Consider the following 15165-nt stretch of genomic DNA (forward strand, 5'->3'; position numbering starts at 1 on the left):
GGAAAGCGGGTTCCCAGTACTCGAGTGGGCTTGGACAGCTCGCCGAATGCCGGCGGATCCAGCTCCTGACTAGGACAGACGAGGTGAGCTGCATTTATGAGTGTTCAGGTCGATTCGACACCTGCCTGCTCACTCGACGAGCCTAGAATACTGTGCTCTCTCCCTTCAGGTCGAGAGAGGTGGGAAAGCCCGCCTTAGCACGTGGGGTAGCAGATATCTAGCTATACTAGCGACATTGAGGTTTGCTGGCGAATTCGACTTCAGACTCGGTCAGGCGAGTCGTGTTAAAAGGTGAATTCCCGTGGCTTGGGCGACTTCTTCTTGCAGGCGAATTTCTTGTAAGTTCACGGAGGTATTTTTTTACCGTCTACAGAGAGTTGTAGGGCTTATGTTAGAATGAGGCCGCGTGCATTTCATAATCTTGTTAGCATAATGAGATATGTCGACCTACTAAAAGATGGACGGGTTGTTAAAGTAGAAGAACAATTGCTCATGTTCCTTAATATATTAGGCCATAAAACAAAAAATAGAATTGTTAGGTCACATTTCATAAGATCGGGGGAAACCATTTCAAAATACTTTAACAAGTGCTTGGAAGCCGTTGGTCGTTTAAGGGGGCGGTACATGAAGCAAGCACCAAATAAAGCATCACCAGAGATTGCCACTAACCCGTTATATTATCCTTATTTCAAGGTAATCGTTATTATAATATAACTACTCATAATCTAACAGTTAATTTTATCTTTCTATTATTAATAACTGTTTAATGTATCATATAGGATTGTATTGGCATGATAGATGGAACCCATATCGACGCCATGCTTCCCGCTAACCTTGTTGCACGTTTTAGAGGTCGTAAAGGTGTAACTCAAAATGTTCTAGCTGCATGCACTCCCAACAAGTTATTTTCGTATGTTCTAGCTGGATGGGAGGGATCTGCAAATGATTATAGAGTTTTGCAAGATGTGTTATCTAGACCACAACCTCGCAGATTGAGAGTTTACGATGGTAATAAATCAATCAAATAAAGTATGTCTACTTAATTATAATTAAAAATATACTAAATTTCTTTTTGATAAATGTAGGAAAATATTATTTGTGTGATGCGGGCTACACTACTATGCATGGCTTTATCTCCCCATATCGAGGAGTGTGGTATCATCTAAATGAGCACAAGGGTAGGCCAATCAATAATAGGCAAGAGTTGTTCAATTTAAGACACTCATCCCTAAGGTCTAAAATTAAATCAACATTTGAGGTATTAAAAAATCATTTCAAAATCCTATCCGCGAAGCCACATTACCCTTTTCCAACTCAAGTTGATATAGTTATTGCATGTACTATACTTCATAACTATATCGCCATAGAAGACCCGGGCGATGAGTTGTTGCATGAGGACAACCATATTGAAGAGGATGGAGATGAAATAGCAAATGAAGGTGAAGAGGGTGTTGTTGACTTTACTCAAACTATGACACAAAGAGAGAAAAGAGATTCAAAAAATGAATGGAGAGCAAAGAGGGATCAAATTGCAATTGATATGTGGGAAGATTATTGTGCTAAATGGCGCGATGGAGACACAACCGAGATCGGGATGTAATCTAAGTTATATTCTCCATGTGTTATTGTACTCGTTGATATATTGTCTACTACCTCTATGTATTCGTTCATGTTACAACAATACTCATGGATAAATGAGTATATTATCATTTTCGCATGCTATTTTTGTATATATCAAACTTGCCAGCTTGCGGTTCTGTTTAATTTTGTGCTTGTTTGCAACCTTGATTATATGAGCCGCGAGGCTTGTTTGCATACCGGTTTTTCAAGCTTGTGGTTTATTTGAGTTTTCCTGATTTAGCTATGAAGACCAGGCTTTATGAATGCTACTTTTTGATGTTCATACTCTATTATTGTACTAACATGAGGTTTGAAATTTGTTATTTGTCTGTTTTAATTTGTAACAATCAGTCATGGCAAATTCTAATGAAAGTGATAAGTTCAGGAATACTTTACCTAGAACACCAACAACACCCACTTATCCATACTTCCCGGCTCCCCCACCACCCACTACACAACCATTCCCTCCGCCCCAATACATTGCTCCACCGACTTATCCATCTTACAATCCTTATGATATGAACTACTCATTTATGACTCAGCAACCCATGTCGTTTATGAATATGCTTAACAGTGGCCACCTACTTATCCACACTTCCCCTGGTACCCATTCAAGTGAGACTCATTCTTTGAAGAGGCCAGTGGCAATTGACCTTGAGGATGATGCTGCCTCACCAAGCAAAAGCAAGAAGCGGATAGTTACTAAAAGAAAAATGCCACCAAAAGTCCTGAACAAAAAAGAGAATACAAGGGGGGTGCCTAATGCTAAATGGACTGCAGAGAATGATGATGTGTTAATCCCCTTCCTTGCTCAGATGGCTAAGGATGGTCTCAAAGTTGACAAAAACTTTAAGGTGCTTGCATATCGAAGAGCTGCAGAGGAGGTTAACAAGAAGTGTGGCACTGAGTTCACAAAGGAGAATGTCATGAACCATGTCAAGTCCTTGAAGGGTAAATATTTTGATATGCGCACTGTCATGGACATGAGTGGGGTTGGTTATGATCCATAAACTAAGATTGTCACTATGGATCCAGATTGTTTTGATAGGTGGACAAAGGTAATATTTTTGATAAATAAGCAAACTTTGAATAATTACTTCTTAGTAACTGATTTTGCAATATTTCATTGCACAGGAAAAAAATGCAATAACTCTAGATTGAAGGAGTATTTGAACACTCCTCTCATTCACTATGAGAACTTGTGTTATATCACGGGAGATGACCAAACAAAGGGTGATTTCACCAAAGATATGACTGAAAAGCTTGGCTCTAGACAACATGATACAGATAGAGATGAGGATCATGTAATACTTAGTGATAATGAGGTTGATTTGTCCCTAAGCCCACATCTTGAGCCCGAGAAATTAAGTGGGCAAAACCACAACTCTCAAGGTAAGAAATTGAAGGCTTCTAGTGGGGTAACTTCTGCATCAATTGATACATCAACTCCTAGGAAGAAGAGTAGCAAGGCTAAAGAGGATGAGACTCTCATGCGCGGTTTCATTGACACGATGTCGTTCTCAATTCAAAATCAACATGTACATCAACGTGTTGTGCATTGGAGTGAGACCATGGCGAATGTTGTAATGACGCATGAGAGTGAATTTTCTGAGGTGGTATTAGATAAAGTGCTTGATTACTTGTATGACCATGAATCAGAAGCTAGGAGGTTGATCATCAAAACCAAAAATTCTCAAAAGCTATTTATAGAGAAGATTATCAACGAGCAAGGGTTTGACTTATGAAAACTTGATATTGCACTACTTTTGAAGACTTGACATATCTATTGCATTTGTAAACTCATTGTATATTTAACAACTTAATGATGAAACTAATTTTGTAAGTTGAACACTTAGTGGTGTAGCTTTATGTTGCTAATTTTGTAAGTTTAACAACTTAATGATGTAACTAATTTCACTAATCTAATTGCAATCTCATTATAGCTTTGGTTCTTTTGCAGGTTTATATAAATATCATTAGATATGATATTTGATAGTAACCTACATTGCACGATTTTCGGTATGGCTACTTTGTATTCTTCTAAGTGGGCAATGATGATGGTCTTAGTTAAGAGAATGCAATCTACAATGTTTTGCTATGTTTAGGTAGGGTAATCTTGGATGAGAATGCAACCTACATTGCATTTACAATGTTAGGTAAGGCAATTCATTCATGTGATTGCAACCTACATTGTATTTACAATGTTCGGTGAGGCAATCCATTCATTTGATTGCAACCTACATTGCAACACCATTGTTAGATGAGGCAATCTATGTATTCAATTTTAATACTTATATCTGAGCCCCTAACTTGTTCCTATTATGAGTTTTCATGCTGGTGGTCTGAGTTGCTGGGTTTGTTGCTTTTGATTTGGCTACATTACCTCTTTATTCTTCTACATCATTATTCTATGAGCCTTGGTATTCATAATCTTGTGGTTGTTGGTGGCTTTATTCTCCTACATCAATTGCTCTATTTGTTGTGCTTGACTCTATCGTTTAATTAGTTTTCTAAGAATTATCCTGAGTATTGAAACAGCCCTATCCATTTGTTGTGTTTGACACTATTTGTTGTGCTTGTTGTTTTCAATGCTTGTTTTTGAGCTAATGAGAGAGAACTCTCCCATCAAATTGTTTTATTGACAGTTCATGACAATAATTCCTTTATTTGTGGTTTCTCAAGACTAATTTTGTACACAGGTAAGTCTTTTCCCTAGATATTTGTGGTTTGGTTACTTCAAATTTATTGGTTATCTCATTCATGCACAATATTTGTTCTATGTACTTCATTCCTTTGCTTTTATTTATTCAGAAAAGCTTGAACCATACTAGCAAGTTATGAGGATCCAAACGTTGAGTGTATAATTTGTTTCAACTACTCTGATTTGGGGCCTGAAACAAACCATACTTTTGTACACAGTCTCATATACAGGTTTTGTTTAATTTTGAGCCACAAACCATACTTTTGTACACAGTCTCATATACAGGTTTTGTTTAATTTTTTGTTAAAGGGGCCTGAAACAAAATTTTGACTCTCATATACAGTTTGCTTGTTGACTTGTTCTTGATGGCTTGTGCTTTAAACTTGGTTGCTTGTGATTTTGTTGCTGGAGGTCTTTGTTTTTGCCGCTGGTGGTCTGGGTTGCTGGGTTTGTTGCTTTTGATTTGGCTACATTACCTCCTTATTCTTCTACATCATTATTCTAGAATGCATTGTATGCTTGCTGGACGTGGTTGTGCTGGTGACCTTGACTGAGCTAACATGTATAGGAGACCATGCTCTGGGAAATTAAGTTTATGTTTCAGTTTCAATTTCAGTTTCATCTTTTGTTGTGGGCTTTCTTGAAGAGTAAATACAATAGTTTTTATTTTTTATTGGGGGTAAGCTCACCAAAAATTCTTAAATTCACCAATCATTATTTTGGCGATCCTAAATTTTGTTTGCTACAATTTGGGATTTCAAATTCTAAAATTTGTAATGCTATAATTTAAGTTTGAAACAAACAAAACATTCTAAGTTTTGGTATTTCATATCCTAAAATTTTGTTAAAACAAACAACATTTTAGAGATCCTAAAACCCACCAAAAAATTTATGGATTTCAAATTTTATCTTGAAATCCATATCCTGAAATTTTGGGATTTGAAACAAACACCCCCTTATAGTGCTGAAAGAGAGACATGTTTATATTCACTATAGACCAGATGTTAGTATGTCGCTTTTTATTTTTGTAATTTATAGCGAGTTATTTATTTGTTTTCATGATTAAGATTTTATCTACGAGGAAGAATTTACATATCTGTAATAACATTTAAAGCATGTTGAATCCGATCATGTCATAGGTTACCACCGAAAATGACACCATATTTATGCATAGGGGTTGCTCGTGTTTGTGATAATGCATGGGTTATGCAAATAGAATGAAACACTTCAATATGGATGCTAAGTATTATATATACTTATTAGTTTTGAGTACTTCTTAAATTATATAATTTATTAATTTTCCTATATGTGCTAAGTATTATATATACTAGTTCCGCGTGTACTCCTCTTTCGTTATATAGAAAAGATTTGTTATATCCTAAGTATGTGTAGACCATAGGATCACTATCTCATCTTCGACAGAGACCTGTTCGAAACAACGACGTACACTACCTCATGCTCTTCAAAATCTTGATTTTATAACACTGCTTCAAATCTTCTATTTTGACTATGATTGTAGTGCTCTAATCTTTATGTTAAATCCTCTATTTAGGAAGAAAATGATTATTGTGATCTCGTTGCTTATTTAGTGCTCTAATCTTTATGTTAAATCCTCTATTTAGGAAGAAAATGATTATTGTGATCTCGTTGCTTATTGGTTCCAGCTATGAATTTGGTTCAACCTCTATTTAGGAAGAAAATGATTATTGTGATCTCGTTGCTTATTGGTTCCAGCTATGAATTTGGTTCAACCCATGAATATAAAGTTAGCTTTTTATATAAGATTACTTAGTAATTGTTTTGATTTTTATGGCAAAAACTTGTTTCTCAATGATGCAGTTTAATATTCAGATCATATAGTACATTATAAATATTTGTCACACGTGTACTACTTTATTTTTCATTCAAACTGATAATTGATTTAATATGGGTATTATAGATGGATGGTGAATGTGTTTATGAAGAAATGATAGTGAGCATTGTCTCTAGGGCTACACTATCTATCATATTGATCTTAGTTACATTCATGCAAGCTAGACGTAGAAGAATACGTAGCGGTCCAACTATTGAAAAATTAATTAAAAAAAGGAGACTTGACCACATGCACTACATAGAGCATGGATATTTAGATAGTTGTCAAACCTATGTCAGAATGCGGAGTGGGGCTTTCCACAATCTTGCAAGAATTATGAGGTCAAATGAACTTTTAAAAGATTCTCGGCATGTTACAGTAGAGGAACAACTTGCCACGACGTTAAATATTTTGGGTCATAAAACCAAAAATAGCATCATAAGGTCACATTTTATTAGATCCGGGGAGATCTTAAGTAGATATTTCAACAAAGTGCTTGAAGCAATTTATCACATATGTGGACGATATATGAGACAAGCGCCAAATGAAGTATCGAAGGAGATCTTTTTTTTTTAATCTGAGCATTCAAGTATTACACTCCAAGACTTGTTCTTTTAATATATTCACACTTTCCGTAGCTATCTTAGTTGTTGAAGTTCGGTAATACTTTAAAATCTGAGCATTCAGGTGTTTGAGGATTACATTGAGAAAGAAAGTTATGTGAGATGCGTGAACAGAATCTCATCTCTTGTTGGTATTTGGCTTGTGTTGATATAATTATTTTTTGAGAGGATAAATATTTTTTGAATTGGTTCATGATTTGAAATATTTAGTCTCGGCACTGTGTATCCTTCAACACCTTTATTGATTGCATTTTTCAGTAGTAGGGCATTTTCAGTGCTTGGATTTCTTTCTTTGGTCCAAAAGTTTGCCTATTTGGCAAGGTGAGCCTCTTTTTGCTATCTTGAACTTGCTTTTAAGTTTTCTATTCTTTTCAACTGTCAGCGATAATTAACTACTTAGTTCTGCAATGCTTTTAGTTTTCTGTATCTAAAATTTTACCTATTTGGCAAGGTGAGCCTCTTTTCAATGCTTTAAGTTTTTTGTATCCAAAATTTTGCCTATTTCATAATGTGAGCCTCTTTTCAATGCTTTTAGTTCTCTTTTTGATGGTAACCTCACCATGGTGAGCACATCTAGTTTTTAGAATCGTGCACTTCTTCCATCCAAACTGGAGAAAATGAGAAGCGATGTTCTGTGATGAGCCAAGAAAAATTTAAAAAACATTTAAAAACACATGAAAATGAATGTTTTTGCTTGCAAATGAGTTTCCTATAATTAGGGAAACAAACCAAACAGCCCCTGTATGGAAATTGAGCTATAAATCTGAATATATTATCTAATAATCCTGGCTCATTGTTGCAGGATCCTCCAACAGAAGCACCAAATATTTAATTTCTTACCTATCAACATGAGTCGTTGCTATGATATTTGACCAATTTCAAAGGATAACAACCTACATTTAGACCTCATGTACTGGTATGACTATCTTTGTAGTTTGTTGGTCATTTTCTGAGCACCCATTAGATTTTGGAAATTTTAACAATTGCCAATATACTTGTTTTCCTTATACAACATGAGGCTTTCATGCATAGATACTATCTGACTCATCAAGCAATGATGATAATGAAAAATATTGTGATATGCAACCTGCATTGAGACTCATGTATGTCGTAGATGTGCATCATGCTTTTGATCAATATTTATGATTTAGCAACCTACATGAACTCTCATGTATTAGCATGGCTATCAATAATGTTATTGATAAAGCTCTCACACATCAAGCACTACATGGGCACTTAAGTATTGGATGGCTGTCACTTATGATTATCTTCAAGTTCTGAGCTTACATATGTCTATGATGATTTGTATTAAATCATTCATGTAAGTTAGAAACTGAATCATATTTATTATTCTTGTTACCATCATTCTTCTTACCATTAATTAGCATAATAGTATGGTTCTCTTTTTCTGAAATTACATTTGTAACATTGGGTCTCTCAGATGATCCTTCTTTTGGTCCAAAGAGAAATAGAACACGCCACATAGATTTTAGTGCTAACTTTGCTATTTTTTGATTGTTGTCATAGCAGAAGCCATTTTTAGAATTTTGCTGAAGCTTCGCCTGGAAAGTTGCTTATGTTGTTATGAATTTACACGTATGTTTGCTTTAACATTATATTTCTTTGAATTGTACAAATTGATCTTGTATCTGTTATTAACATTTTTGGCATGTTTGTTTCCAGTTCACATATAAGATAAGAATCCTTTCAGCTTTTATTTCATCACTGAGTTTCGTAACTCGAGGCGCGACTTCTCGTGAAATTTGTATTTTTTCAGAAAAGTTAATGCTTGAGTTTTACCTCGTTAATCTGAGCAATTATGAAATGTAAGATTCTGTTTGTTATGTGGTTTATAAGTTTTAGAAAGTTAATTTAAGTTGCAACTCTTTATTGAAAAACATGACCTTTGACTATTTGTTAAGATTGATTGCAAAAAATTTTTATAGCAGCTGTAAAGTGGTGTTAGAATTTGATTGTTGAAATGAATACGAACTTTTATTATGTGCATGTTTTTTTGGTGGTAACCTCAACATGGTGAGCACATCTTGTTTTTCTCATTGTGCACTTCTTCCATCCAAACTAGAGGAAATAAAAAGTGACATTTCCTATTCTTAGTTTCTATTTTTTTAGATGTGAAACAAACAATGGATGTGTGAGGAAATAAATTTCCCAACCTATTTTGTGTTGAACCAAACAAACTTTAAGAAACCTATAAAACACATGGAAATCTATATCTAAGCTTGGAAATAGGTTTACTATATTTAGAGAAACCAACCAAACAGCCAATATAAATGCGGGCTGTAACATTTGTGCGCCTCCGAATCCTACCATGAACCTCATATCAGAACGTAAAATCCGCCCGGTCTCGTAAAAGCGAGATTCCCGGCTCGTGGGTGATAACATTCTCAGCAGCGCGTGGAATCCTCACTCTCGGTCCACCACTCCCATCTCCTCTCACATTAATCCCCCTTTACTAATTCCTCTTCTCCCACTATTATTAAAAGCTCTTTTCACGAGCTCCTCAAAATCAAAAGTAGGAAAAAAACCCCCTTGTTTTTATTCCTCCTCCGCCCACCCCGCTCCAATTGTTTCAACGGTCCCCAAATCCTCACCTCCTCCAGAATCAGCCATGAAACCCTCGAAGTCCAACAGGAGTAAAGCGAAAAAGAAGCGGAAGCCCTCGTCCCCTTCCCCCGCCCAGCCTCAATTCCCCTCCCTCTCCATCGACAAGCCGGTCCATCTCGGATCCGACGCCGACGGCGTCGATGAGCGGCGGAGCGAAACGCTAACCCTAGCTTGGCTCACCAGCGCCTTCTCCTCTGTTCCCTTCGAGCAGATCGCCTCCGCTTATGCAGAGTCCGGCCGCGATCCCTTCAAGGCCGCCGGAATCCTCACTTCGACGATGAAACCCTCGGAATCGAATAACGGAGGCGGTAATAAGAAGAAGATGAAGAAGAAGAAGCGGAATCCCTCGTTACCTTCACTCCCTCAATCCGAGCAAATACCCCGTTGGGGATCAGACACTGAAGGAGAGGACGAGCAGAATGAAACCCTAGACCTAAATTGGCTTACCGGAGCGTTTTCTTCTCTTTCATTTGATCAGATTGCCTCGGCTTACACTGAGGCGGGTCGTGATCCCTTCAAGACCGCTGGAATTCTCGGCGCTCAGTTGGAAGATCCTGAGGATGCGTTGCAGGCAGTGGCGGAAATTGAGGAGGAGAAGAGGAAGAAGAAGAAGAAGGCGGTTGCGGCTTCGAGTGGGATCGTTGCGGATGTTATTGGGAGGGAGTATGTTAAACCCTCTTCGAATGGGAGGAGGGAGGTGAAGAATGGGAATGGGAAGGATAGGAAGTACAGTGTGGAGGAAGGGGAGGAGTTCTTGTGCTCGATGCTCGGGGAGAGTTCGGAGCTTGGGATGGGCGTGGTCAAGGATGTGCTTTGTGAGTTCATTCATTTCATTGATCTTTCTTTTGTTGATTGGGCTGTTTGCTTGAAGAAAGTTATTAATTTGTCAATAAAGAATGTTTTTGTGTCTTTCCTCTGTCTGTAATATGGTTACCCTTCATGCGAATAACCTACATGTGACCAGTTTCTCCGCACATAGACCCACCTCATCCTCAATGTTTGATTTTACTTATTGTTTGGTGAACTTCTTGACTATGACATTCCCAAGATCATTGGCAGTTGACGAAATTTGATTCCGATAATACTTGAATAACAAAAACTTATAGGAAGGAGAGATATGGAATCCATCTATTCTACCATAGTTTTAATTGTTTAACAGAAATCCTAAGGTCGTTCCTTTGCTCTAGTTTCAGTAATTTGTTTGAGTAGAACCCAGATGAGTCTGGAAGATTTGTGTTTTATCAAGCTTTTCTTCTGTAGCCTCACATCATGCAATATGTGATAGTAGAGTTCAACTTTCTGTGTCAAAACCGAAACTTTAGTGCACTCTAAAAAAAAAAACAAAAACAAAAAACAAAAAAAAGGGAAAAGATTGCTCGACCATTTTCATGTTAAATGACCTACTATAAATCCATTTCTCTGGGTATTGGCCTCATTTTGTTCAATTTGATTTGAATTACTCTTTTCTGAACTTTTTTACTAGGAAATTTTTTGTGATCATGTACAGCTGATAAAGTTCACTTCCAATAATTCCTCTCTGATGTGAACTTCTCATGAGGGGAGAGATTGGGAACCACCTATTTTATTGTAATGGTGATAGTTTAACATAAATCTTAAATGTGATTATAAGCTTTAGTTGAGGCAATTAGTTTGAGTAGAACCTGGAGTCTAGAGGTTTTATGTTTCCAAGCTTCTCGTCTTGTAGCCTCACAACACCAAATATTTAGAATAAGAAAATTGACCATCTGATCCTCAAGGAAGCTTATTCTTCAAGCTGCATTAAAAACTAGTGATACAAACATGTTGACAACTGTATGAAGAACAATTGTTACTCACTTATGTCCTTTGTCTGTTACACTAGAAGAAATTGTAAAGCCTGGTATAAGATCTTCAAATTAGTGGGTCTGAAACAAATGATGTCAATAAACTCTTTATTTGATGTTGGTTGCTTAGTCCCGTGATACCTCCGAAAGACAAAAGATGTTACTAGTCAAGTGTACTTGTTTATTCCGTCCTACCCTATGTTACCCGAGTACTTCTATCATGAAGCCATACCGTATCCGACACGTACCCGAAACTTATCTGTACCCAAACTTCATGGACACTCCTTCGACGTATGCATACATTTACCCAGATATGTGCTCAATTATACGATATATGTTTTAATTAAAAATACTTATCATATACTTCTTGGATGTGTATTCTACACTTCATGTCCATTTCTTGAAACTTGTTAAACATGGGTCCAGATGATTCTGCATGTATTCAAGTTAAAAACTATGATTTAAAAGGGTGGGTTGAGTGTCTAGTTAAAAAACATGTTTCCAATTTATAATAGTCAACATAATAAAAGAAACTTAAAAATATGATGAGAAATTAATTTTAAATAGCACATCAATTAGAAAATAATAATGATCTCATGTAAATTATTAATTTCGCTATATATATGTAGTCGTGTCCCCGTACCCTACATTTCACATATTTACCGTGTCCCGTACCCATACGTGCACCCGTATCGGTACCCATATTCGTTTCCATGCAACTTAGGTCATACATCTTTTTTAAGGTGTTACCATGACGAAAGATTTCATCTGTTAACATGTCCTATTAAGCCATCTAACAAGATGTGCGTGTTTTTCTACATTAATGACAATGTTCAGTTTTCACTCTGTATGCAGTCACAGATCCCATAATCAAAATGCTAATGGACATGTACATCATGAACCATCCTTGAAGGACTTCGCTATATCCACCAAAAAACCTAGACATATTGTGGGTTGGAAATGATTTAGAACTAAAAGATAAGGTATTGATCTGAAGAAATAGTCGTCCATGTATGTATGAGGCAAAAACACTACACAAAAAAATTGCATGTTGAAATTTTGGAGTCAACTACATGGGCGCTTTTCTTCTATCCAATTATTTCCCTAGTTAAGTGACCACCAGTATATCCTACATAAGACAAAAACAATGATGATGAGAAATGACAAAGAAGAGAGTGAGCCAAATTTTCAGAGTTTACACTTTACACTAATCAGAATTTCTCATTTATTTACCAAAAGGTTGAAAACTTTTTATGTTGTCCAATGATATGATGGGCAATTGATTTTTGGATTTTAAAAGTTGAAATCATATCTGATTCATACTGACTCCTAAAAAAGTGTGGGGCAATATTCTCTTTTTCCATATAAGATACTTAAACTCTAATCAAAGAAGCCGGCAAATAATTTGCCTTTTTCATCAATGGTATCCCAATGAATAACTGATCCACCAGTTTTATTTGAATCCTTCTTTCACACCCCTTTGTTGAATTCTTAGATTTGATTGTGGAGTTGCAAGTCATTTTTTGCACAGTTCATAAGCTTCATAGTTCTAAGTAGTGGTGCAATAATTATGTTCATATACATAGATATATCTGTATTATAATGGATAAATATATGGTTGCTAAATATATATATCCGATAGGATATGGTTACCATGCAGATATGTAGTGAAATATCTGCGTCAATATCCAGAATATCCGAATATAAGTTCAAGTTGATCATACCATTGCAAATTTGCAATTGTTTTGATCCTTGGATTAATGGATTTTAGGTTAGTTTTGATGATCCAGGGATCTGATTTTGCTTTTCTAATATAATGAACACATCAATGGACTCTCTTGTAAGTTGTATCATATGAACTAAATCTTTTTCAATATCTAGTTTTCTCTTATCCATTTTATATGCGCATCTATGTCCGCAAAAATATCTGAATGTATATCCGTTTTTATATACGATTTTTGCAGTTATGAATATGAGTTTTCCTGACTGATTTCTGTATTCTTATCTGTGATTGGATATACGAATATGGTAAGTGTTATATCCGATCGATATTCAATCTGTTTGCACCCTAGTGGTAAGTAATCTAGCCTATCTAGGATGACATGGTTCTATTGGCACGAGAAGGTGTTGAAGATAACACTGAGTGGAGTGAGCTACATATGGAACATTGAATCCTATGGAAAGTAAAAGTATAGACTGAATGACAGAAGGTTTTTCTACATGCTAGTGGTCTATGGCTTGTTTTAGGTTGCCTTGAAATCATTTTCATGCGGTTGTATATTTGTTCTGGTAACAGTGCAGGCTTGAATTATGGCATGAATCTAAAGGTATTATTTTTCCTGCACTTGGTGAAGATAACTCATCATTCAAATTTTTTGAAGCAGGAGCTATTGGAACATTGACAATCCAGGATATACAATAATCTGGATGATTCCATCTCATAAATAAGATACCCAATGTGCTCAACAAGCTCATTATGCAAGACCACTTATACCTAACCAATACTAATCCTCAAAATTCCAGTCAAAGCCTATTACAACATATTTTAATATGTGATGTTTCTATCCATCTCTGAATCGTGGGGCCTGAAACATTGTTGATATGGTCGGTAATGGTTTGATCCGGCATAGCACAGTGGCGTTTACGTGTTCCCAACAGACTTTGAAAATCACCGATCCTCAGATCGTCTCATCTTCGACTTGCATGTGTTAAGCATGTAACATCGTTATCTTTAAAGCTGTTATGTTTGAAATTTCTTTTCCATTTCAAGTAGTGTTTAAAAGAACAACTACCACCTCTTCTTATAACAAAATTACAACAAATTCCAGTCAAGAACATTTGTGGGCAAAGATGTTTCTCGGAGTTGCGAAGTCCGAAGGAAGCAGTTTTCTGTCACTGGTTTATGAAAGACATTAAGAAACTAGGAAAGAAAAAGTTAGAAAATCCCTTCGAATTTGGCAAAAGTAAACAGAAAAAACCAACCTGCAACCTTCATGGTTCATTTTTCCCTTTCCAACGATGCTACCAGTCATTTCTGCTGTGTGAATTTCATTGCCACCACTGGCGTCATTGCTGAAAGTTGACTGTTGATTTGGGGAATATGGGCTGAGGGGGTAGACTTATATTATAGTCTAGGAGATAGGGTAGAGGGTATGTGGCATGAATTCATAAGTAAAGGGTTCTGATCTGGTTATTGTGCCTTTTTAAAAATCTGTTCAACTTGATTACTATTAGAAGCCGCCCGAGCGTTCAGAACTGATATTTCAGCTGCATACTGGATTCAAGCCAATGTCTCATCGATAATTCTTTCCAATCACATCCAGTTAGCTATTTAAGATATTATAGAGCCAGGGTTCAAAACTGATATATTGGCCAATAGCTAAAACACTAATAATACACTATCTTTACCTTACTCTGTTTAATGCAGACAGTTACACCATGGGATTCTGACCTGCATTTACTCTTAATACAACCTCATTGTTATTTCATTTACTATTACTTTGATCATTTCGTTATTATATATTTTGTAACCTCTATTACTTTGATCATTTCGTTATAATATATTTTGTAACCTTTTCCCCTTGTGGCAACTATTTTTTATTTATCTGGTGTTAGGGAATATATCTTATTCCAAACTTTACTGTTGTTTTACCAGTTTTATTGTACACCGTACATTAATTTTGTCAATAACTGGCAATATCCTTCATTCCAAGAATTTATTATTGTTTTACCATTTTATAGTGACAACTGCAAATTGGTTTAGTTGAGCTAGCTATATTTGGGTACTTTGAACATAAATCTATCATAGGCTTTATTAGCTTTATTCATATTGCTGTTAGAAGGTATATACTATATTCTACTTCAAGATTTTTTATTCTTTTACCATGTGACATTTTGCATGCAATTGTGTATGCACATGGT

At 36.0% G+C, this 15165-nt stretch overlaps 2 protein-coding genes across 3 annotated transcripts in view; both read left to right on the forward strand.

Annotated features, from left to right (window-relative positions):
• LOC109846159 lies at window positions 625-1600 on the forward strand. Its single transcript, XM_020415382.1, has 3 exons — window positions 625-693; window positions 780-1008; window positions 1086-1600. The coding sequence occupies exons 1-3, from the start codon at window positions 625-627 to the stop codon at window positions 1598-1600; spliced, it is 813 nt and encodes a 270-aa protein (XP_020270971.1).
• Window positions 9218-15165, forward strand: part of LOC109844429 (SMR domain-containing protein At5g58720) — a 33969-nt gene continuing 28021 nt past the window's right edge. The window contains exon 1 of one of the 2 annotated variants that reach the window (XM_020413449.1): window positions 9218-10236. In XM_020413449.1, coding sequence (XP_020269038.1) covers window positions 9426-10236 — 811 coding nt within the window. In that variant the 5' untranslated portion in view covers window positions 9218-9425. The remainder of the gene's footprint in view (window positions 10237-15165) is intronic. The other variant, XM_020413448.1, reaches the window with a different exon arrangement.

Source organism: Asparagus officinalis, chromosome 6 (genome assembly GCF_001876935.1).
Source record: "Asparagus officinalis chromosome 6, Aspof.V1, whole genome shotgun sequence".
Lineage (NCBI taxonomy): Eukaryota > Viridiplantae > Streptophyta > Magnoliopsida > Asparagales > Asparagaceae > Asparagus > Asparagus officinalis.